General features: G+C 51.9%; 11 protein-coding genes across 11 annotated transcripts; 7 read left to right on the top strand and 4 right to left on the bottom strand.

Annotated features, from left to right (window-relative positions):
* Positions 1-540: 540 nt before the first annotated feature.
* J4E86_000775 (uncharacterized protein) lies at positions 541-3,110 on the top strand (the record flags this gene model as incomplete). The annotated part of the gene is made up of 2 exons (XM_051441348.1): positions 541-1,662; positions 1,722-3,110. 2 exons carry the CDS (start codon positions 541-543, stop codon positions 3,108-3,110), a joined length of 2,511 nt encoding a protein of 836 aa, XP_051307519.1.
* A 632-nt stretch (positions 3,111-3,742) lies between these two features.
* Positions 3,743-5,580, top strand: J4E86_000774 (uncharacterized protein; the record flags this gene model as incomplete). The annotated part of the gene is made up of 3 exons (XM_051441347.1): positions 3,743-3,802; positions 3,857-4,206; positions 4,263-5,580. The coding sequence occupies 3 exons, from the start codon at positions 3,743-3,745 to the stop codon at positions 5,578-5,580; spliced, it is 1,728 nt and encodes a 575-aa protein (XP_051307518.1).
* A 453-nt stretch (positions 5,581-6,033) lies between these two features.
* On the top strand, positions 6,034-7,646 carry J4E86_000773 (uncharacterized protein; the record flags this gene model as incomplete). Its single annotated transcript, XM_051441346.1, has 2 exons — positions 6,034-6,101; positions 6,158-7,646. 2 exons carry the CDS (start codon positions 6,034-6,036, stop codon positions 7,644-7,646), a joined length of 1,557 nt encoding a protein of 518 aa, XP_051307517.1.
* Positions 7,647-8,186: 540 nt separating this feature from the next.
* On the top strand, positions 8,187-8,933 carry J4E86_000772 (uncharacterized protein; the record flags this gene model as incomplete). The annotated part of the gene is made up of 2 exons (XM_051441345.1): positions 8,187-8,699; positions 8,751-8,933. The coding sequence occupies 2 exons, from the start codon at positions 8,187-8,189 to the stop codon at positions 8,931-8,933; spliced, it is 696 nt and encodes a 231-aa protein (XP_051307516.1).
* Positions 8,934-9,551: 618 nt separating this feature from the next.
* J4E86_000771 (uncharacterized protein) lies at positions 9,552-10,892 on the bottom strand (the record flags this gene model as incomplete). The annotated part of the gene is made up of 1 exon (XM_051441344.1): positions 9,552-10,892. One exon carries the CDS (start codon positions 10,890-10,892, stop codon positions 9,552-9,554), a length of 1,341 nt encoding a protein of 446 aa, XP_051307515.1.
* A 793-nt stretch (positions 10,893-11,685) lies between these two features.
* On the bottom strand, positions 11,686-12,327 carry J4E86_000770 (uncharacterized protein; the record flags this gene model as incomplete). Its single annotated transcript, XM_051441343.1, has 1 exon — positions 11,686-12,327. One exon carries the CDS (start codon positions 12,325-12,327, stop codon positions 11,686-11,688), a length of 642 nt encoding a protein of 213 aa, XP_051307514.1.
* A 289-nt stretch (positions 12,328-12,616) lies between these two features.
* J4E86_000769 (uncharacterized protein) lies at positions 12,617-14,082 on the bottom strand (the record flags this gene model as incomplete). The annotated part of the gene is given in 2 exon segments (XM_051441342.1): positions 12,617-14,050; positions 14,062-14,082. The coding sequence occupies 2 exon segments, from the start codon at positions 14,080-14,082 to the stop codon at positions 12,617-12,619; spliced, it is 1,455 nt and encodes a 484-aa protein (XP_051307513.1).
* Positions 14,083-15,997: 1,915 nt separating this feature from the next.
* J4E86_000768 (uncharacterized protein) lies at positions 15,998-17,593 on the top strand (the record flags this gene model as incomplete). The annotated part of the gene is made up of 2 exons (XM_051441341.1): positions 15,998-16,715; positions 16,854-17,593. The coding sequence occupies 2 exons, from the start codon at positions 15,998-16,000 to the stop codon at positions 17,591-17,593; spliced, it is 1,458 nt and encodes a 485-aa protein (XP_051307512.1).
* A 391-nt stretch (positions 17,594-17,984) lies between these two features.
* On the bottom strand, positions 17,985-19,460 carry J4E86_000767 (uncharacterized protein; the record flags this gene model as incomplete). Its single annotated transcript, XM_051441340.1, has 1 exon — positions 17,985-19,460. The coding sequence occupies one exon, from the start codon at positions 19,458-19,460 to the stop codon at positions 17,985-17,987; it is 1,476 nt and encodes a 491-aa protein (XP_051307511.1).
* A 1,040-nt stretch (positions 19,461-20,500) lies between these two features.
* J4E86_000766 (uncharacterized protein) lies at positions 20,501-21,282 on the top strand (the record flags this gene model as incomplete). The annotated part of the gene is made up of 4 exons (XM_051441339.1): positions 20,501-20,698; positions 20,758-20,965; positions 21,016-21,203; positions 21,265-21,282. The coding sequence occupies 4 exons, from the start codon at positions 20,501-20,503 to the stop codon at positions 21,280-21,282; spliced, it is 612 nt and encodes a 203-aa protein (XP_051307510.1).
* A 1,574-nt stretch (positions 21,283-22,856) lies between these two features.
* On the top strand, positions 22,857-24,047 carry J4E86_000765 (uncharacterized protein; the record flags this gene model as incomplete). The annotated part of the gene is made up of 1 exon (XM_051441338.1): positions 22,857-24,047. One exon carries the CDS (start codon positions 22,857-22,859, stop codon positions 24,045-24,047), a length of 1,191 nt encoding a protein of 396 aa, XP_051307509.1.
* Between the last annotated feature and the right edge of the window lie 96 nt (positions 24,048-24,143).

Below are 24,143 nucleotides of genomic sequence, written 5' to 3'. Positions count from 1 at the left end.
TTGTGGACTGCAGGCGGTCGGTCGTGGGCGAGATGGCTGATGACGTCGTAGTTGCCCTAGTAGGTCTCTCGTTATTGCGGCACAAACATTCTGGAAGCCACCACCACCTCGTCTCCGTCCTGACCATCGTCAAATTCCACCATACACCGTCTTCCATGCCATCAAGTCTGCGGCGCTTTCGTCCACGCGTACAACGATCGGAATGCGCACTACCATCGGCTGTCAACCGGTTCGGCGGACTTTTTCAGCCAGTTGTTGCCGATCTCTCCGATCCCCGCCATTCATCCCCACAATCAGCCAGTAAAGCTTGAGCCGCCCTCCGCACGCTTGACTGATCTTGTACTTACGCCCAGCTTTTAGGCTGAAGTACGGTGCGACCGTTAGACTTCGTTTTGTTTCCTCGGTGGGAGATGTCACGACAATTGCTGCCGTAAATGTGCTAATGACGTGTTGGTCATGAGGAAAGCGTGGTGACCTATAAATGATCTTGGGGACGGCGGCCAGTATGTGGATATTGACCGTTATCCATTGGCTTCAATCATGCGACTTTTACTCACCACACTGTTTTGCGTGCTGGGCGTTGCTGTAGCCGAAGATGGCTCACAAGGCTGGCTGCGCTATGCTCCTATACCGGACGGGCCATGCGCACAATCGGTACCCCCGGCGATCATCGCGTTGAACAGCACGAAAGTGAGCCCTGTCTACACCGCAGGCCAAGAGCTTCAGAGAGGCGTAGAGGGCATCATCGGACGAAAGCTCAACGTCAGCTCGACGGCAGACCAAAGTCAGTCTGCCATCATCGTCGGAATATGGGACGCCTACGTAGCCGCATACGGAAGCATCGATGAATGCGAGAACCTGGACGAAGATGGTTTCTTCCTCAGCACAACTACCCCTGGCAAAGTCATGATCATCGGACAGAATGAACGCGGTGCTCTCTATGGAGCCTTTGAATATCTTTCTCAGCTCGCGCAAGATAACGTCACGGCTGCCTCAACGGTATACAACCCGCAAGTACCCATCCGATGGACAAATGAATGGGACAATATGGATGGCAGTATCGAACGAGGGTATGCTGGCCCTTCATTGTTCTTCCGGGACGGATTTGTCGTAGATAACACGACACGGGTTGCTGAATACGCTCGTCTGCTGGCATCAATTCGTGTAAACGGGGCCATCATCAACAACGTCAACGCAAACGCTACGCTACTCAACGATCGCAACGTGGAAGGCCTTGGTAGACTCGCTGATGCGATGCGACCATGGGGTGTGCAACTTGGCATATCCCTCAACTTCGCATCTCCGAATGCCAGTCTAGGCACATTCGATCCTCTAGACCCGAAGGTAGATGCATGGTGGGCCAACATCACCAACCAGATTTATTCCAAGGTTCCAGACATGGCCGGTTATCTCGTCAAAGCAAATTCAGAAGGACAGCCTGGTCCATTGACCTACAACCGAACACTCGCAGACGGCGCCAACATGTTCGCGAGGGCAGCTAAACCCCATGGTGGTGTTGTCATGTTCCGCGCTTTCGTCTATGACAACCACATCAATGAGACCAACTGGTACAACGACAGGGCGAATGCGCAATTGGAGTTCTTTCAGCATTTAGATGGAAAGTTCGACGACAACGTAGTTGTTCAGATCAAGTTCGGCCCGGTATGTCTACAGACGCTATCTATCCAAGAGCAGACTAACGTATCTCTGTTTCCCCACAGATTGACTTCCAGGTTCGGGAGCCAGCATCGCCACTGTTTGGATCTTTACGGCACACGAGCACAGCTATCGAGCTCCAGATCACGCCCGAGTATCTCGGCCAGAATTGCCACCTAGTCTATCTGGCCCCACAGTGGAAAGAGATCCTGGAGTTTGATATGAGGTCTGACAATCAGTCTTCCAAAGTCAAAGACATCATCACTGGTGAGCGCTTCAAACGACCACTGGGTGGTTATGCAGGCGTGACAGGAGTTGGATCAAATGCGACGTGGCTAGGTTCACATTTAGCCATGTCCAACCTGTATGCGTACGGTCGATTAGCCTGGGACGCGTCCGTTGACCCGAAGATTATCCTGCAAGACTGGATTCGATTGACATTTGGCTTTCACACGGACGTGCTCGAAACCATCACCGATATGTCCATGAGGTCGTGGCCCGCATATGAAAACTACAGCGGCAATCTCGGCATTCAGACACTGACTGACATTTTGTACACACACTTTGGACCAAACCCTGCTTCGCAAGACGGGAATGGGTGGGGTCAATGGACGCGCGCCGATGCATTCAGCATTGGCATGGACCGCACCGTGAAGAACGGCACTGGCAATGCTGGACAATACCCGCCCGAGGTTGCTCAAATCTATGAGGATATTGAATCGACGCCGGACAATTTACTGCTCTGGTTCCATCACGTTCCGTATACACAGCGACTGAAATCCAACAAGACTGTGATTCAGCACTTCTACGACGCTCACTACGAAGGTGCTGGTGTTGCGCAGGAATTTGTCGGGCAATGGGAGTCCTTGAAGGGCAAGATCGACGATGAGCGATATGAACATGTATTGTTCAGGCAAACGTTCCAAGCTGGCCACTCGATAGTTTGGCGCGATGCGATCAACGAGTTCTACCACAATCTCTCACAGATAGCGGACGAGAACCAGCGCGTGGGCAATCACCCGTATCGCATTGAGGCGGAAGACATGATGCTCGAAGGTTTCATGACTTACGCCGTAAGCCCTTTTGAGACAGCTTCCGGCTATACGGCTATCGTCACCACATCAAACTCCACAACGGGCGTCGCGACCGCTAATGTCACATTCGCCTCGGGAACGTACGACGTCGCTGTCAATTACTACGATTTGATTGGAGGTAAAGCGAAGTACGAACTCGAGGTTGGCGATCGGATCGTGGGTAGCTGGGTGGGGGATCTGGAAGACAAGCTGGGACACGCGCCGAGCGTGTATCTCGATGGGCACTCCGCGACGCGCATCACGTTCAGAGGTGTTGAGGTTCGGCAAGGTGACGTGGTGCGACTCACTGCGCAAGCTGATGGGATAGAGCCCGCCCCGGTCGATTACCTCTCATTCTTGCCACCTGGCATTGTTGACTGAGTCGCTTGTGCAGCAAGTATGTACAAAAAAGAAAAAAAGATGCGAAATTGAAATTGATGTCCTCGCATTCGCAGACGCGACAATCTAATGTTTCCACTGCCCAGTCGGCTTCATTTCCACTACCGGGTTCCCCTGCGCGCCTCCCGCCCCGCCTAACCCACAATAGCGACTTGTCTCCTATTCCCCCAGGCATGGCAACACCATAGCCCAGTCGTTGGTGGCTTTCGGAGACGGGGAATTTCACCTGCACTCCCGCAATTTGAGGCAGGTCTCTTGCATTAGCCACCGCTCTGGAGACGCAAAGCCCAACAACACCCAACCCTCCCTCAAACAATGCGCAGCCTATTTTCTTCGTAAACTGAGCGTGATCTGTGTCTCCCCCCTTTCGCATCCAACGTCGTGGGCCACCAAGTAACCGGCGGGCACGCAAGAGCTTGAGATCCGTGCCGTACGCCAGTACTTCACGATGTGACAAGCTCGTCAGCTCCGACCAAGCCAACACACCTTCAAAATCGCCGACAGGCATCGCCGTCCCCAAAACAAACACGACAGCCACGACAGCCCGGCCACGCCCTCGACGTCTTTTTCAAAGTGCATATTAGCATCAACTTTGTCAACGCGCATCCAAACTAATGTCGCGTCCTAGTACAGTCGCTGCCCGATGCGCTGCGCTAGGAACTTCGATCGCCCAGGTAGCCGCTTCAGATGTTCAACTTTGCACCTACACGCGCTAACGCCCAAAACAGGTCATCCCGGATATCAGCAGCTTTGCTCGCAAATTCCGCGATGCTCGTCACGATCTGAACAAGATCAACAGTGATCTGCTCGTGATCAGAACTGGGCTGAGTATTGCGCAAGACGACTTTTCGGCAAAGTGGGCCGAGCTGCCGGCGTCTCTGATCGATGCTGTCTCGCGAGTTTTGGACTCATGCGACGATACCTGTGAACGATTGCATAAGGCTTTTCTTAAGCTCTCGTGTGGTAGTAAACCAAAAGAGGACTGGCGTGTGCTGAAGGACGGACCTTTGGTGAATCTACGGCATGATCTTGACGCCTCAAAGGTGGTGCTAGAGTTGTGTCTAGACTATGTCGCATTGTAAGTTGTTTGCACCAGGAACGACTGAGCATTGCACGAAAACTGACTCAGCTTAGATTTTGCCAACAGGATACGATGGATTCGTTACTTCAAAATTTTGTCAGCGATCTCATCACGCAAAGCGATGAATTGCTGAAGAAGACGGATACAGATGAGATTTACGTGAATCAAACAGCACGCGACAAACTGTCTTCACTATTACAGGCTGTCCGTCTGCTTCGATCATGTATCACAGCTATTAAACGGGACGGGCCGTCTGCATCACAACTAGCAAAGAGGACTACTCTCCCACGTCCAGATTCCCTAGAGCCCGCCCTTGGCGAGGAGCCTCGAAGCGGCAGGAAGAGCCCCCACGAACAAGCTTCAACACGAAACAGCGCTAATGACGGCATTGGTACATGGCTCGCCAACGTTCCCTCCTTTGAAGACGCGCAGACTCTCTCTTATGCCGCACTTGAACAAACATCTGTTCCCAGGCGACTTCTGATACCGCCATCCCGGGAAGACATCACCCCATCGCGCGGTACATTCTACACTGACGACGGCGCGGCATCCAGTCCTACACTAGTACCACCGGAATCTCGACTCAAAAAGTCATATAGCTGGTGTACTGATCTCTCAGGGAAGGCGAGTACTCGGCTACAACTTGCGTCTAGACACGCATCAAAACAAGCATCAAAATACACATCAACGCTGTCCAGCTCAGACGTCTCCATTTTTCATAGGAAGATCACCTCGGACCGGATAGCTGTGACGAAGGGCAAACGAAAAGAGTTGGAGCCGAACCAGAGGGCGGCGGTAGATCGAATCCTGTCAAACATACCAGCGGAAGCGACAGCTGCCGAAGTGGAGAGGGTGATATGGGAAGGCGCAAACCCCATGGCGACGCACCCAGAATTCGGATACTTCTTCATTCGAGTAGCGTACGAAATGTCGCCAGACATTCTTACCCTTCTCTTGGATTTTGGGGCTGACATTACTCGTGTCAATCCAGCACCATCGTCGTACTACTCCGCAATGCATGCCGCAACATTAGGACGGCAGCTCGCCACTGTCCGTTACCTTGCTTCCTTGGGTCACTCGATCGACAACCCTGATCATGATGGAGAAACGCCACTTCATCTTGCTTGCAGGACGCCTGGTGCGTCTGCGATAGCAAAGTACCTTGTTGAAGCTGGTGTGGACGTGAACTTTGAGGCGAAGAATGGACGTACACCACTACAGTCTGCCCTCAAAGCGGTGAGACTTGAAGGCAAGGAGAGAAGCATGTTGATTGAGCTTCTGCAGACACATGGGGCTGAGGGTGAAGTGAAGAGGGATTTGGACTGTGGGAGGGGTAACGAGAAGGGAAGACATGTGCTTGGATTGACATGAATTCCAGGTTGATCAGGACAAAATGAAAGTTCCCTTGTTTCTGCTTCCGGCGGCGATGATTACTTCTCTCATTTTCGAGCCTCGCGCCATATCTGAAATAGTGGAATTGTCATCTGGTTCCGCTTTGTACTCGCCGGGTCTCTTCAGGCGTTGTTATAATATGGTGGTCAACTGAGAATGGCGAAATTGGAAAAGATACCCAAATTATTGTATTATAATCATAATCGATGATGTTGAATCCCTCTAAAATGAACCCTGATACTGCTTAATACTACATCCAGCATGTCGTTAATCTGGAAGGTACTCTGGATGCCGAAACGTCTCTAGCCGCCGCTAACTTATCGTTGAGGTCCACTCTTCGTCGGCCACCTCCGCTACCAAGGACTCACTCACCTCAACTTCCCAGCCATCTCCAAACTCTTGCAGCACACATTGCTCCTTACGACGCGTATTATGACCAATATGGGGAACGCATACAAGATGTGGGTGGAAGGAAGAGAGGTGGAAGGTCGAGCGGAGCAGTCAGTTAGCGGGACCCCTCATTCGTGACCCACCCCAATTGCTAACAGCATCACAGGCTCGCTGTTGAAGACCCCGCGACTGGGGAGGTCTTCGCGCACTGTCATGCTGCATCTGCGGCTGATGTCGAGGATGTTGTTCAAACTGCACACAAAGTCTTCAAATCGGGTGTGTGGTCGAAAGCCCCGCGCCATGTGCGTGCGGACACGCTCGACCGAATCGCAGAACTTCTGACCAAGAATCTCCCAAGACTTATCGCGCTGGAGGTACAGCAGACCGGACGCGCTATCCGTGAGATGAATGCCCAAGTTCCGACTCTTACGAAATGGTTCAAATATTACGCCGCGTTGATACGAACCGAAGAGCGCTCTGTCCTGCCAACCGTCGGTAAACTACACAATTGGGTTGACCGTAAGCCGCTCGGTGTAGTCGCGCAAATTACGCCGTTCAACCACCCAATGTTGATTGCTGTCAAGAAGATCGCACCCGCATTAGCCGCGGGCAACTCCATTGTGCTGAAACCAAGCGAGCTGACGCCGCTCACCAGCATTGAGCTTGGCAAGCTTCTGAAAGAGGCCGGCTTGCCCGACGGCGTCTTTTCAGTGTTGCCAGGCGACGGCATCACGACCGGAAAGGCTCTTGTGGAGCATCCGCTCATCAAGAAAGTCGATGTTACTGGCGGCACACCAGCAGGACGCGCCATTGGCGCCATCGCAGGACGCAACCTGGCACATTACACCGCCGAACTTGGTGGCAAGGCTCCGCTGATCGTGTTTGAAAAAGCGCACATGGATCTTGCAATCAACGGCATTGTGTTCGCAAGCTTCATAGCTAGTGGCCAGACATGTGTGGCAGCGACGCGTATCATCGTGCAGAACAACATCATCGACCAGGTAGTGGAGAAGCTGAAAGCCAAGGTGCAGAGCATTGAGAGGCGGATGGGCTCACCGAAGAATGTGGAGTCTATGATGGGTCCCCTCATATCGGCGAAACAGCTCAGCAACGTTGAGACACTAGTCAACGACGCAAAGGATGCAGGTGTGACGGTTGTCACAGGTGGCCAACGGATGACTCACAAATCTTCACTGGACGATACCGACTTCTCGAAAGGCTACTTCTATCCACCAACAATACTGACGGATAGCACTACAAAGAAGATTGTCGATACGCGCATATGGAAGGAAGAGGCCTTCGGTCCCGTCATTGTCGTCGTAGGCTTTGACACTGAAGAAGAGGCCCTTGAGCTTGCGAACGATAGCGAATTCGGTCTAGGCGCAGCCATCTGGACGCAAGATCTTTCGCAAGCTTTCCGCGTGTCAGAGAGCATCGAGAGTGGCATCTGCTGGGTCAACACGCATCATCGTAACGACCCAAGCTCTCCGTGGGGTGGCATCAAGAGCTCAGGAGTGGGTAGCGAGAACGGTATCGACGCTTACAATGCATATACAACATCGAAGAGTACGATTATAAACTATGCGACGGCTGATGAAGGGCTGGCTAGCGATGACTGGTTCAGGGAGGGCGCTGGTGAGGTTAGATATGGATGAGAGATATCGTATCTCGATGTAGTGAAAGAGAGGCCGCTATCACGCGAGGCGTCATGTTTCGTAGAAAGAGCTATTCTTGAATGTCTCGTGTGCTCTAAGATAAACACAGTGAAAGGACACAACAATCTGTGACTGAGACCTGGTGGGAACTGGTGTTTTCGCTGACGGGGGTCTTGCCAATGACCTAGGCCAGTGAGAGAGAAGGTTCGTGACTATAATTGGTCACTCTATATGCTAACTATACCCTACCAGACCTTATGCTGATCTACTCTTCTCTCAACCCTAAGCATTCTGCTAAACTAGTGTCTAGATCTTCAACTCTATCGTCCGGTCATGTCGACCACAAATCAAGATGCGCCAGCGTATGCACCATCCGGAAGTCAAGGAAAGGTTCACAAGTCTAATTCATCTCTGACTCTCTCTTCCATTTCAAAATCCAGATCTACTGCCATAACCCCAACTGTATCAAGAGAGCGAGGCACAGACCCTGATGCTGCTTGGACGGCCAGGTCATGGGTAGGAAGATCTAACAAGGGCAACATGTTTAGAGCACTACAAAAGGCGGGCGAAGACGTCAGTGTGTATGGCAATGCGCCTTGGAAAGACTTCACGGCAATGGACTTTGCAGAGGCTTTGGTCGTTTGTCGCAATAAGCGCATTGATCAAGGACTTATCGAAGGAACACCAATCATAGGTGGTGACTATGAGCGAAAGCCGCGATCCATCAGCTCCACCAAAAAGAAAGATATCCTCCGTATACACACATCTCCAGCGAAAGAGCCCGACCCGATCTCGAAACGCGAATCTCTGTTCATTTTAAGGTGCCTCCATTCCTACCTTGAAATGATCAAGAATGCTGCTATTGACGAGGCAGAAACCTCACAGCACGGCAGCCCACAAGCGGGAGTAGATGACACGAATGCATTTGTCAACCCTTACCCAGAGCTCTGCAGCACACCCGGGTTCGAGCTTGACGGGACACCTCTCACAGATGTCAAGATCATTTTGGACTATTTTTCGAAGCCCATGATCTCAGAAAAAGCCCAAATGCTGGTCCGCACGGTCTTGCACCATCAACACGAACTTCGCTCTTACCACTAGCAGTGCGGAGAGATCGACCGTGACAGCAAACACTACTTGGTATGCCTAAAAGAAGTCTACTATATCCAAAGGACTGAGCTGTGGCGCGAGATGATGAAGAGCGTAAGTGTTGATACTGATAGTGAACTCGGAAATCAGGTGGAGGCTATTGTCAACGACACTTTTGTCAATGTAGATGATCTGTAAAGGGACCTCGGGATGGTCGACTTTAGGAAGGCCGCGACGAACGTTCGATAGCGTTGGTCTGCTAGACACATAATAAATCGTGCTCTCAGAAGCTAGTGTTGCGAGCGGGAGTGCTTTGGCGGGTGCCATATGGAACGGACGGGCAGACCTTGGAAGTCCGGAGAATGCCAAGGTCACGTGAGGTGACGTCATTGCTTCGGCGAAACTTTGCGACGCGTCGCAACCAGCGGCCGCAATACCACCACCCAGCCACAATCTCAACAGCTGTGTCCAGTGCACACTCCTCGTCCCAAACTACACATCTTGTTCAAAGGCTACGATCAGTATCGGCAGCATGGAGCGCCTAATGCTCGACCAACTGGCCATGCAGCGGCCTACCAGGGGTGGCAGCCAGAGCGGTTCAGGGCTCACTCTCTCCAACACAGCAAGCATGGAAAGCAGTCGAGCTTGATGACAGATTTTGGAACAGTTGTTATACACCGTTATCATGGCTGACTACTAAAACTACAACAAGACAGCTGTACACACGCAAAAGTTCCTCCTCTCGTCCATAAGCCCCGAGCCTACGATCGAATATGCTCCCGCACTCAATTCGATTGACACGCGTCAAATGCCGTACTACTCGTCATCTCGAGAGATTTCTTCGTCATCGGGATCTGTCAAGCTCCACAGCATCGTGTCCTCCTCAGCGCGACGCTCGTCCTCGGCATCCAATTCACGATCGCCGATCCTGCCTGGGTACCCAGGTGCCAGAAGCTTGTCGAACAGAATCCGCCCACCGACCGCAACATTGTCACTAGCTTTGGCTCGCCAGACAGCACGCTGCTCTTCGTGGTCGAGGTTGTCGGTTATAAATGCAGGCAGAGGTGGAATGTAGTGCCTGAACTGATGGGTACACCGACTAGTCTGATGGCCAAAGCGATACTGCTTACTACGGAAGCGCTTGTTCTCAGGACCAGGAGCTTTCGCGCAAATGTCGCACTCGATCGTCTCCTTTACAGGGCACGCGTCGGCGTCATGCACGTCTGCCTTTTCGCAGTACCAACAGAACTGAGCAGTGCCCCACGTCTGCGGTGGGATGGTCTTCTTCTCCTCAGCAAGATCGGTCCATAAGTCATTGATGGAACGGCCGGCGATGGTGCAGTCCGGTGGGAACTGATTGCAAGGCGTGCCCGGATACAGTACTGGGAAAAGGACAACGAGAAAGAACAGTGTCGTCTCATACACCGCATCATTTGAGCTGTTGTGTAGCCATATGTTGCTTGTATCGATTTGAAACCCACGAAGAAGCTCGACGAACCTCGGCAAGCTCTCACCGCGTTCTTTGTCTGGGACAGCGACGATACCGGCGTGGCTCGCCAATGCCCCAAGCGATCGGATCGTAAGAACAATGCTGTCAAGCTTAGCCGTGTTAAGGTTCCATTGCTCCTTCAGTTGGCGCTCATCATTGTTCAGGCCTTGACCAAAGAAAATCACTGGCCTCTTCGACCCGTCGTCGCAGCGCTGGTTGTCGAGGAACTGGATCAGGACTGCTTGGGCCTCAGATTTCGTGACGAAACGCGTTTGACAAAACCTTGGGTTCAGCTCAGTATCACCGAAAGGGATACCAAACTTGTCTCTCCCCTTGTTCCGCATGTGACACGTCTCCACGATGCGTAGGTGATGTACCGCGAAGTTTCGAATGAGATCCTCGAAATCGCTTGGGCTCTTGCAGCCACGAAGCTTCTTCATCGGGAAGACGACGAGGCCGCCCTCGTTGATGGTCTCCATTGGATTATCGGGAGGTTGGTTGTACCATTCGAGGTCTAGACAAACTCCCAGCGTGTCCTCCCACTTTGCCGGTGCGCCTGGGATTGGAGTAGTGCTAAAGCTGCGGACGAGGTCAAGAGCTTTGCGACCCTTGCAGAATTCCTTGACACCCTCAAGAGTGTTGGGATATATCGTAGTGGTCGAAGCCATATTGTGTACTCGTTTTGTACGACTTTAACAGTTAGCCTAGGTCGAAGAACAAAGAGAGCCTTTCTTTACCTCTATGTATCCGGAGATGGGGAAGTGATAATTCGAGGATTCCGATCTGACGATTTCGAAACAGAACACACAACTTTCGCGTTTCGATATAATGTCTATTGGCCGAGGGGTCGAGTTGAGCTTCGCCACGATGATTTCTTGGAGCAGAAAGCAATGTTTATATATTAATAGAGGAGAGTAGCCTGGGAACTAGCGCGTGAAATGCCAGGAGAAAGACTCGACAACAACAGTGACGACATATGCAGCGCCCCCAGACAACAGAAAACATATTCATTGCCCTCGTTGACTAAGTCACTGGGCCGACACAGAGTGCCGAAGATGGGCTTGCAAAGTCAGTGCCGATATCCAGCAACTAAATACCGGAAGCATTGAAGCAGGCAGCAAACCGGCTATTCGCTTGATCGTACTTGAAAGCCAAAGGCTGGACGGTGACAAGCTTTGGGTAGACACTGAACAATTGGCTCTTGCTACTGGTTGGGTGTCTGTGACCATGCTTCTAAGTCGTTTCGTGCCTTGCAAAGATATTTCGAGTTCAATCTTGTTCATGTTTCTGTCAGCAGTGCATTACATAGGACATTTGGTCCCGGAAATCACGTTCATAGACGTTCATACTACTCAAAATTCGTCCATTCTTCATAAGTCGTGTCAATTTGTCGTTTTACAAGCACGACTAGCGCACCTTTAACCCCCGTTGACTTGCCAAGCTGCCTTATGCGTCCAATTGCTAAGGCTCGACCAACTTCTCCAAGACCTCATTCAAAGCCCTGTCCGCCTCACCCATCCTAGCCTCGTGATCCTCTCCGGGAAGCTGCCATGAGAGACTGTTCTGCAACCTCTCCCAGAACTCCAGATAATCTCTCATCGGCCCCTCTAGCACCGTCTCGACCTCGTCTTCCGGAGTAGTCGCGCTCACTTGGCGAAGTTCTGCTGAGATATTGAGGAGGAGCCGGATCATGTGCTGAGAATAGAGATCGATCATGATAGGCGGTGCGGCGAGGGCTAGGGACGTCGGCTCGTGGCGCGCACCGAAGCGGTCAGGGTCGAGAGACAGATCCTTCTCCTTGAGTATGTAGTCCTTCGCAAGGCTGAGCTTGCTGCGTAGCATCGCGTGGTATTTGGCCTCTTCCTCGGGACCGAAGTTGGAAAAGTCAGGTGCCTCGTTGGTTTTGGCGTCGAAGAGCATTGCGACGGTGAGCTTTAGATGCTTGAACCCGTTGTCTTGTTGGTTGAATGCGACTCTTGAATCGGTGTTGCGGCCACCCCCAACCTGACCGGAGACCCAATGGCGGCGGAAGTCATCGTGGGCGAATGCGAGAGCGGTTTTGTCCTTGTCGTTGACGCCGATTTTGCGGGTGCGTACGGGCATTGTGGGTGTAGCTGGGGTTCAAATTTGCGGTCGCGGTAGGAGTATGAGAGGGAGCAAATGATCGAGTGATTTCACGACTGCGACCTCGCCGTAGAAGTGGCTAGAGAGCGGGGGTGCACACAGGCAGCATCAAGGCAACGAGGGCAGTGTTTGGTGCAGAGCTTGGAGTGTTGGTGAGCACGGGCCGCGAGTCGCATTCACTACCGTATCGTCATAAGTTCCTCTTATCAAACAATTGGTAGAGCTACAGACGGGTCACAGTGAATGTACTACTTCGTGCGCTCTTGACCTAGAACAAACTATCTAGGTAGTCGGAGCTTTCCAGCCACCCAATATGGACCTCTACGCCACCAAGAGCGTGTTCCGCCTCTAATATCTTTTCAGCATCCTCTAAAGCAGTCTCGGTGGCATCACTTAATTGCCTAGTTTCATTGTCATACGCGACTACCTCCATCCGTTGTGGATCATACTGTCCTTTGTGGTAGTAGCTGATACCGCTCTTACGAAAACGTCTGAGTAGACCAACTAGTGCCATGGTCTCTCCTTCGATGATCATGGGGAATTTCGGAGTTTCGGAAATGCGGATTCTGTACCGAAAGTCGTCCTTTACTGGGTTGCATGCTTCCATCAATCCATCGCCCTTTCGATCTTCAATTTCGTCGGGGTCTGCGATGCACCAGTTACCATCTTCATAACGATTGTAAGTGATGTGCGAAAGCTCCCACATCATCAGCTTGATACCTTGCGCGCTGATATACACATGCGGCTTGCGGGACTGTCGAGCGACCGATGGCGGCGACTGAAAGATGATTCGTGAGGGTCTCCACGACGCCATACAAATGTTGAAGGATTCTTTCGACTTTGGGTCTTGGAATATCCTTCTCTTCTCTCTAGCGTAGCGGAAGATTTCACGACCAATCTGTCGACTGTATATGAACGCAGCTTGCTGTGCGACGGGGGGCGGGATATATGAGTGCGATTTTGGTTCGTCGTGGGATTCGGGTTCATCATGCGATTCTGGTTCATCGTGCGCAAACTCTGGAACACCATGTGGTGTCGCATCCGATGGAACAAAGTCTTCAGTTTCCTTGGGGTCCGCATCCGCTGTGTCGTCATCGTTCGCTAGAATGGGGTCATAGCTATCTTCTTTCCTTACTTCTGGTACTTCCTCACTGGGAAATGAATGTAGTGCTGTAGAAGCTGCAAGATCCAGATTCTTCTCCTTCCGTACTTTGACGTGAGCCAGTAGAGCCTCGATTATTGCATCTGCGGATGTCTTCGGGGCCTGTAGAGATTTGATGTCGTACCCATCGTCCTTTAGCAACTTCAATCGTTCGATGTTGTTGGCTTTCTGCTTCCACGTCTTTTTATCCCAGACTTTGTCCAAGCTCAGCCCCTTGTGAGCGATGCCTTTACATGCTTTCTCTTCCCAGATATGATCTTCTGACGAGAGTTTCGCGCATGGATGTGTTTGTGAGATGGTAGGAGCCGCCTTAGGTGGGTCAGTGGCTGGTACAGGCAGACTGCGGGCGAGAACATCGGAGTGCAAACTTATCGGCGTTAAAGGTAAAGGAGGCGCGAGGTGCTCGGGGCTGTTTGCTTCCTGGGTGCTACAGACATCATTTCTCGCGCGCATCCGCTCAATGATGTCTTCATCTGGGTGTTGATAGTTTGAACCATTGGCAAGCGCTTGCGCACGGCAAAGCTGATCGATGGTGAGATCCTTCGGCCTACTGTTTTCCGTATCCCACGCATGGTTGATACAGCGAGGCTCAAAGGCGACAAAGCGATTAGTCTTTTGTGAACGCTGGTGAATCCTCCTATCGATGCAATGCATCTTATACGAAGCAAGTCTTATGACGGTGATTAGTGTCTCGTAAAAGTGCAAGAATAGTTTTCGGTACCGGTTTGCTATACAAGTACTGTTTAGCACTTCTCCAAACCAACGTACTTGGATGAAACTGGGTGGTTCTTCCGTGTAGGACAAGAAGGCCAGCCAAAGAAGTAGAGCCGAATGGTTGTGCAGGGAGTGAGAGATCACCGGGGGGTATAGTCCGCGCCCGTAGTTATACAGAAAGCAGGTACATCTTGTGGGGCACATCGCTTTCCCTCCACGTCGTGTGACATAGTCTTTGGCGCGTGTGAGTGACGCTGGATAGCTTTCACCCGGTTGAATCGCCACGATGTTCGTGAAGAAAGCTGGTTGAGAAGCGGATCGAAGAAGACCAGTAGGGCGTAGCTGCAGGCCGAGCTCTGGTATGTAGCGTGTGTGAAAGATCAATAGTAAAGCCGCCGTAGTGAATATACCGGATCCATATCCTTATACTAACAGTCAGACGCATTGTGGAGTGCAGTAGCAAACGAAGGAAGCTCCAAGTGAAATGCACCGTTCTAGACTGGACGACAGAGTTAAATGTATGTCGTGAGTAAGATGTAGCAGCCTTTTGTTAGCGAGGCCATATTGTACTGAGTTCATCGCGACGAACAAACTCTGATGTTTCAAGATTCCGAGCTCGCAAAGCAAACCTTCTCATGTGAGTAACACCCACCTAGAGTCGGGAAGCTTCCGGAAAGGCATTGATAAAATGAGATAGGACTCTAGTTCTCGTGGCCACGCTTGAGGCTCGAGCCGCCATAGTGGAACGAGATGACAATAAGACCGCTTGTTCGACGTCACGGGTGACAGAACCATTAAAAAGATGCGCAGCAGAGATCCCTGGAAGGAGCAGACTGCTCGTTCGTCGTTGAAGGTAGAGTGTTGGAGTAAGCACGCGTCCGATGAATTCTGCAGTAGTGCTGCTCTGGCCAAGGACTGACGCGTTATTCGGGCAAGCAGCTAAGGGGCCTCATCACATATTCCAGTCGCAGTGTAACCGAACATTGGCTTTTCTTCGCGGAGCATAGTTTCCGAGATGGCGCTGATGGCGCTGATGGTGGAGGTGATTGAATTCGGTGGGTGTGACAGATACGAAGTCTGGGCGGGCGAACTTCGGAACCGAGCGCGTGAGCGACGTGACACACTAACTTTAGTGGCGTCATTCACCCAACCTCCTTCAATTCAAACACGTCTTTCCTCCTGACATCATTCCTTTCAGTCTGACTGCCCTACTCTAGTCTCATAGAGACATCGCTGAATGGATATTTAGTCCATGTCTCGCTTTCACTTAACGTGTCTTCCGGACCCCAGCTTCGACCATCTCACGCCGTCCATTCGCGACAATATGCTTCGCGACCTTTCTGAGCCCATTCGACACGTACATGCTTACTTGTCGATTCGTTCTGCATTCTCTACATCGCGTTCGCTCCCAATGAGGTGTACATCCATCGCGCCATTACCTCCACGCTCACCGTCTCCTCGTGTCGGCCATCGTGTCATCTTGTTCAATGTCATCAGTTACATGGTCATTCCTGTATATCGAAGATACCTTCAACGCGAGTAGACGTTCGATCGATCTTTGGTGCCGCTTATGCGCGCATCCGTGTGTATTCATGTCTCCATCCGTTTGTTTTCGCGCTGTCACGTGACAAGGCGCTTGCTGCCTCCAGGGCAGGCTGCTTGCTATTGGCTGTCCGTGCTAGCACAATCACCTCTATCAGCACAATCAGCTGTACCGATACTACATTGTTGTAAACACCGACCCCGTCCTCCCCTCGCTGCAGCGGACTGGCAATGGCCGCGCCTGGCAGCAACCGCTATGCGATGTTCGCTAGTGCAGACAGCAGCGAAACTCCCGTCCGCAGTCCCGCTATTGACCATTCTCAAAACCCATTCCTCAACCAGATTGCCGATGACTCAATGCCATGGCAAGAGGTCAAGAAGCGCGGCGCTCCTGCAGTACAGCCGGCACCACCGGTTCGACGCTCTCCGCAGGTGCTGAATGACCGCACCAAGGCTATCCTCAACCGCCCACGCGCCCAGCAAGGGCAAGATCGCATCCTCTCGGGCTCAACGGACAACACACCCGAAAAAGCATACGATCCACACGAGAACTGGTGTGGCGTCTGCTCGTACAAGTTCGCCAACAAAGCTGCACTGCTCAGTCATATTAAGCAGAGCGTCGGACACGAAAACTATTGCAACCTCTGCAAGCGCGTCTTCGTGGATCGCAATGGTCTCAAAAACCACGTCGACAATGCAGCGAACCATGAAGTTCATTGCAACCTTTGTCTCTCCGCTTTCAAGGACGACTGGGCTCTCAAGAACCACTTCGAGAATAACTACAGCGTCGGCCATGAGTGGGTGTGTCTTACTTGCCTGCTCGGCTTCAACACTCGCGCTGAGTTGGAGCGACATCTTCAAACCGCTGCGAAGCATACGTGGTGCGGAACATGCCAGCGCCGATTTCGCAATCAGGATGAACGGGATGCACATTGGGAACAGACGAACAGTAAGTGGTCTGAGAGATTCTAAGTTGCGAGCTCGTGTCTTTTTGCCTGGTCAGAGCGTTCATTCTCTTGTTCAACGATAACTTCACCTTAAGGACTTGACTGACCAAGGTAAGGACATAAGCATTGCTTACAACCAGGTTGCGACTTCGATGGGCCGGACGAGTCCACGCTTGCACGGCATCTCAAGTGTGATCACTTCCAGTGCGAAGGCTGCAAGCGCATACTACCGAGCTTTACCAAGCTTACGCAACACTACGAGAGCTGTGCATTCGCACTTGCCTGCCCCCAATGCGGCGAGCACTGTGCTGGAAAGACCCAACTGGGTATTCACCTCGAGAACTGTTTCCTTTGCGAGGAATGTGGCTTCCACACTCACCACGAGGGCAACTACCACATTGTGAGTGATCTGCCACGCGATCAACTCGCGACTGCCACGCTGACAACACACCAGCACATGACTAAGCACAGGTCCGCTGACATTGGCTGTTGGGCCTGCGACGCACCGATGCGCACCTACTCCAGTCTGATCAATCACTTGGAGTCAGGCAAGTGCCCCAACTTCAACGACCCGGCACTTCTTACGCGCTGTCTTGGAAAGTGGTGGTACTCGGCGCTTTACATGGATCTCGATATGCATGCGTCCATTCGCATAGGCCGCGTCGATATCCGCGAAGTACAGCGTTGGTCGGCAGCTGGTGACCTTCACCCTTTCGTGTGTCGCGACGAGGGATGTGGAAAGGTCTTTGGTCATCTGAGTTCGCTGGTATTGCACTGTGAGAGTCAGGCTTGCGGCTGGGGTGTCGATCGCCTGAACATGCCTGGGCTGGAGAAGGAGTTCAAGCACACGTGTCTTCGGAGGGACAGTGCCACTGCCTAGGAGCGAGTGCAACCTCCGATGGTAGTAGAGATGCTCGAGGATCGACCTGAAACGCGGAGGACAGTCATTCGTCCTGTCTCATCCATGATGCTTGAGCTACGCCAGAATATGCTCATTGAACATGCACGGCTCAGTCATCTAGCTTATAACCTGCCATGACGAGTTCGTTGACCCACGTTTCATGACTGTGTTGACTCGTTCAAAGTGTATCTAACCACCACATCAGGCGCACTAGTGCATCGGTCACTATACAGCCAGAAGATGCGAACTAGAAACCCAGCTGGCTATAGTTATAGTATTACATATGAGCTCATTTGACTCCTCTCCCAACCCTTGGTGTACTTCATGACACATCTCACGCGTAACCTTCTGTCATCACCTTGTCAATGTCCTACCGCCTCCGCTCACCCGTCTCGCTACCTTTGCCCTCTAGACGCCCAGTGATCTTTTTCTCGAACTCATCAGCATGAAGGGTTCTACCTGTCTTGTCCCTGAATCGCCAGCTGACCCTATTCCATACCATTGAGCAATCTTGTTGTAAGATGCGAGCGACTAGACGCAAGTCATCGGCGGAGAAAGTATCGTCGGGTTTTACTTCGAGTTCGAGAGGACGAGCGGCGATAGGACGGGCGTTGTTGTTGTTGTTGTTGTTTTTGTTGTTGTTGTTGTTGTTGTTGTTGTTGTTGTTATTGTTGTTGCTGTTGTTGTTGTTGCCGTTGCTGGTATTGGGCTGAGCGGGCGCCCGCGGAGGCATTTGGTTTGAAGGGACTTTCTGCCTTGAAGCTTTCGCACCTCCGGCACCGCCGCCGGTGTTGTTTTTGTGGTTGTTGTTCGTCCCTTTAATCCAGTCGTTTCCACCGATATTGTCCCAGCTCGCGGCAGCATCATTCGCCACGTCTCCACCACCCGTAGTGGCGCCAGTGCCCCATCCAACTTGGGTTTCCCAAGCATTCGTACCAGTGCCTGCAGCATTTGCCCCAGTGAAGTCCCAGTCTGCAGTACCGCCCCATACATCGGGTGCTTTGTCCCCAGAATTGTTCTTGTCACCAGACTCGTCTTTGCTGTTACCAGTATCTTCTCCAAACGTGAGACCCAATAAACCGCCATCATCCCCCGTTTCCTCATCCTTCTTTTCTTCTTTCTTCGTGTCATCCTTGTTGTTTCCATCATGTTGATCTGTTTTCTTCCCCTTCTTTCCCTTCTTGCCTCCACCCCCTTGGTTGACCTCGTTGGCCTTGTATCCCTTCGGTTGGATCTCTTTGAAACGGTCGATGCAATCTTGCTTTGTCTTACCACCAATTTCTTCGCCCATCTGAGCCCAACTTTTCGAAGTTTTAGTTTTCAGCTGTATCAGCTTTTCATCTTGCTCTTTAGTCCATCCGTTTGACTCTCCATCCTTCTTGTCATTCTCTTCTGGGACTGTGTTGTTGTCCGGGACAGTCGTAGCCTCCCAAGGTGCTGCGGGTTCGTCTTTCTTCTCTTTGTTGTCGTCGCCACCTGTAGCATCTGGAGTAGTACCCCAGGTGGCTGCTAATGGATCGTTTGTGTCATTACCCGATTCCTGTACGACCCATCCATCACCTTTGTTACTTGAGGCCTTCTTCGAGCTCGACTTCTTCGATTCGCTCTTTGCATTGGCGTCACCCCACCCATGGTTACCCCACAAGTTATCTCCATCAGTGGCGGGCTTAGTCGAAGCTGCTTTCTTTGGGCTACTCTTCGCGCCTACTGGCTCCTTTGCCGGCCGTTGTTCAGAAGGTACCTTCGCGAGGCTGGCTGCAGTAAGTCGTGGTTTGCCGGTGCCTGTGAGTCTGCCTTTTCGTCCGTCGCTCGCGGTCCACTCTACGATGCGACCAGGAGTAGACATCTGATGGTAATTAGCTTACAAGATTCGTCATGGTATTCAATGGGGGCAGTCACTATGTTAGCAGGTTGGCCGGGCTTCCTAGTTTGCGGCGGAGGCGGAGGTGCGGGTGGCTTTACTTCCTTGTACGGCTTGTCACTAAAGCCTAGGATGTATGCCATGGACACTCTACGCGGAGCGCCATTTACATCCGTCATCCCGATAGCTTGGAGGTGCAAGCGCTGAGTTCGAAGTGAGGGCGTTGACACCGCTCGCAAGAAAGGACGCGGTCCGTAAGCGACGGCGACGAAAACGCCGAGCGGAGACGAGCAGGAATTGAAGTGAATAAAGCAAGCTGGGGTTGAGCGCACAAGAAAGACGTGCTGTTGTTGCGGGGACAAGTGTGGGAGCGGACTGACGATGGTCTTGGCGGCAAACAGATCTGTTCAGAACCTCTAAATTTGGACGGCAGAAGAGAAGGGTACATGGCAGAACGATAACAGAATCAGAAGAAAGGACGTCATCCTAAGATCTACGCGCACAGAAGAAAGGAAGTGGACGACGAAGAGGATATTTCATGAGAGATACATGGGTGTTACCTTCCGCCTCAACTCGTTGACGTAGATATCCAGGCTACCAGCGATCTGAGCTACTGAATCACGACACGTCATCTCCATAGTCCTCAGCTGTACCTTGAAGTTCTGTAGTAGCGCATTGTGGTAATCGTGCGAGACCCTCAAGGGTAGCGGATGTCAGCGCACGCAGACTGCACATCGAATCGCGAAATTGTCATGTCATCTACTGGTTCCTAACAGATTGGAACAAACGCTGCATCGCATCCAGGATTCACTAGGAAGGCTGTGAACGAAAAACAATATTGCGGGGTGTAGGACAGAGCAGGACGCCGTTCGAAGGAAGTTGAGACGGAGCCGTGGCTGACTAATCTGAACGCTAACGTTCTGGGCCCTTGCATTGCGGGCAAGCTGGCATCTCCGTGTACGTAGCTTGGCGCTCGACGAAACACCGAATTCGACACGACAGAGCAGCATCACCATACACCCGCCATGCTGTTCCCATCTCTCGCCATGCTCGCTGCGGCGAGCAGCTTGCTGTCATTCGCGACGGCGCACAACATCCAAATGAAGGCCCACCAGCGCGAATGCTTCCACGAGTCCCTCCACAAGGACGACAAGATGACAGTCACGTTCCAAGTCGGCGACCGGGAGTTTGGCGGCAGCGGAAACTTGGAGATCGATTTCTGGGTGCGTCAATGAGACTCCAATTCTGCCTCCAAACCACATAGCTGACTATTTATCCACAGATCGAGACGCCCTCTCGAAGCTACCAAGTCCACGAACGCGGCGTATCCTCCGGCGACCACTCCTTCGACGCCAAAGAAGACGGCAAATACACATACTGCTTCAACAACGAGCACTGGGGCGCGAACACGAAGGAGGTCTCGTTCAATGTGCACGGCATTGTCTATGTCCCTGAATCGGAAGCCCCCCAAGACCCATTGGAGAAGGAGGGTGAGGAACTACACTGGATAGTTGGGAGAGGACAGTGCTGACAGAAACAGTGCGAACAATGTCGGAACTTGTTTCCCAGGTCAAGGACGAGCAGAGCTACATCATCGTGCGCGAGCGCGTACACAGGAATACTGCTGAGAGCACGAACGCGCGCATCAAGTGGTGGAGCATCTTCCAGTTGATGGTACTCATCGGTCAGGGGTTCTTCCAGGTGTGGTGGCTCAAACGGTTCTTTGAGGTAACCAACACCCGTGCATCCTATCATCATTCCAACAGTACTCAACTAATCCCGTCTACAGGTCAAGCGTGTTGTTTAGCTTTCCCTCTTCTTTCTCACGAGCTGCGTGTGGCGCAACATCTCTAGTTTTTGCCGCTAGTCTACGCACTTTGTCTCGATTCTTCTGGCGTTGGAAGCGTTGAATAAGCACAGGAAAAGGCGGGAGTATGGTGGTTACTTTATGACTCATCAGCGAGATCTGGGTAAGATTACATTTTCATATGCAGAGTTCATCCAGTTCGCTCTATGCTCCACGGGTCTGCTTCTGCCTACGAAGCTTGGCACGTATTGATTCGACTAAAATCTGGTTTGGGTCAGCTGATTCGAAGACAGCCTGGCACCTTGAGAAGAAGATCATTCTAGTGGTTGATGAAGACAGGTTCCGTGAATGTTAGTGTGGTTAGCCCCCCTCAACGTATTACTGAATCATTCACCACTATTGCTTCCATCTGCGGCATTTCTATATAAAGGTGCTCATATATCACTTCATGTTGATAAACTTCTATCTCTACCTCGATGTTCCCAGCTCGTTTTTCAACCCTTCGTTTGTCATTAATCTCCTGATCCATCTCATTACGTCAACAACAGAACAGTCAGGCAGCGACGTTGCAACCTCAACGTGGTCAATCCGCCACTTTGTGCGCGTTTCTATCCGCAGTTGTCGGGTGAAGGCGGGAGACACGTCGCGAATTGGCACTGTCGGTGTACTCCCTTGTGTTGTCGGGGTAGCGTGCCTTCTATCACTGGTCGCTGCTGCCTCCCATACGACCGTCACCACGAGCAACGGCAGTATAAATAGTCAACAACCCCCGCCCGCCTCCTTCAACACCAAATATGAGCCTCTCGATTCAACCTGCTGCAAGCACACCAGATGAACCCTCCTCAACATGGCGCGCCTTCCGGCTGGCCTCAGGCTATGAGCTTGGATGACGTGCATGACGCTGCATCCACGCGCAAAAACTCGATGGCTACCTTTGGCGCTCCCTCTCCACAAATAACTGCGGCAAGTACTTTCATCTCAACTCCTCTTTCCCCTGAGCCCGAAATTCTCCACCAGCCGCAACATCGGTACAACGTGCCTGTACCACATTGGGCGAACAGGCAACGACCACCTACTCCGCCCCTTCACCACCTCGACGATGTGCGCCAACATCATCCTGCGAAACCATTGCGAGGCCCTTCAGAGTATACATCGCCTTACAGCACATTTGCACCAGCATACATTCATCCCTCAGTATCGAACATCCAGGGTTGTCTGTCACAACAAACTGTCGCTCCACCCCCTCGATTTCATCCATCTGCCAATATTCTGCAACCGTCGCCTCAGCAGCAGATATTCGACTCCCAACCTGCTCAGGGTAAAGTAGCCGCCACGAATAGCTCTCAAGATATCTTGCTAACTTATTACTAGTATGTATCCCTTGCTATCACGCCAAACTAGGGAAAATCTGAACAGGTCTGGAGCCTACATCGACGTTAGGGCACCTACCTTGCAGGTTTCCATGCTGATGTAGGCTGCAGGCCTGTCCAGTTTTTCCCTTGATCTTACTATTCGTGCTAACAGCTTGACAGAAAGCGCCCTCTATCCAGCATTGGCCAACTCACAACCTTAGCATGGTAGATGCACAGAGCAAGAAGAAGCAGGACGAGTACAAAAGAAAGGGCGAGGTAGCGAGGAGAAAGACAATTTCCGCCCAAGCCTCAGCGCCCCAGTACGAACTGATCAAAGAGCCTACATCGATGCCTCGCAAACGCAAGGCTTCAATTATTGACGACTTGACAACTACACCTGCACCACCTCCTCGCTTTAGACGTCTTCTTCCGGGTTCACCCAAACCAAAGCATGGGCAGCAACAGAGCTTCACAAGCAGCCCCGTGGTAAACCACCACCCGACTCCTCATCTACCGCAACCGGGCCCCATGCACTACATCGATCCGCGGCAGTATCACCCACCACCGTATATTTCTCCCTACCCACAGTATCAAGAACCGGTTCATGCGCGACCCTTAGTTTACATGCCTCAACATCAACCGCATACGCCCGCAGCACCTCCACCACCGCCTCCTAAGATTGTCCACCCTGAGACCATACCCCAAGATATCACAAGCACCTACGACGAGTACAGGTGGCCGGTCGTTCTATATGAGCTTGAACCTGGACATGGCTTCGACTTTGCCGAGTCCTTTTTACAAGATCAGTTGGAGGAAGGAATCTACCACTCAGACAGCAACAGATGGGACGCGCATATTACAGCAGGCTTCATCAAGAATGGAAACAGAATGTCGCTTCTAGTTTTACATAACGCTGCGAACCCGTTTCAGTATGACCCACCGGCCACAACGACTACCAGCATCGGCGTATATGGAATGTTTGCTCATGAGCATAACGAGATCCATTGGACGACTGTTGCGCCATCTGTTCACAAATGGCTCCGCTTATCCATGGAAGCGGATCTTCTCACGGTCAAACAGAAGTGGTTTCCCAACATGAAGGCTTCTGACAAGCGGTTCCATCGCGCGTATTGGTTGGCTGCCAATAAACTGCCGCTCAACCGCATACTGAACCATAACGTGGCACCCGAGAAGCCGTACGGAGTGTTTGAAGACAACGAGAAGAATAACTTTGTGATTACGGAAGAGGACCTGCAGTACGGGTGGGATGGAGAGAGTGTATCGATGGAGGAATCGGAGAAGATCTGGGAGAGGATTGTCGACGAGATGGAGGGAGTGGACCTGGCGGACGTCGAGCATGTGTCTATAGGAGGATCAGAGAGGGCGTTTACGGCGGACTGGTTTAGCAAGTGAGGGTGTACTCGCTACCCAGGTATGCAATGCCATGAGCTCACATATGACGGGAAAGGAGATTTTCAGGAAAGGAAGTGGCTGCCTATCAGCCCGCAT

This window comes from Alternaria arbusti (assembly GCF_024043155.1).
Source record: "Alternaria arbusti strain BMP 1465 chromosome Unknown scaffold_1, whole genome shotgun sequence".
NCBI lineage: Eukaryota > Fungi > Ascomycota > Dothideomycetes > Pleosporales > Pleosporaceae > Alternaria > Alternaria arbusti.
The sequence above is the reverse complement of the archived record's forward strand: the minus strand, read 5'-3'. Positions and strand labels throughout refer to the sequence as shown.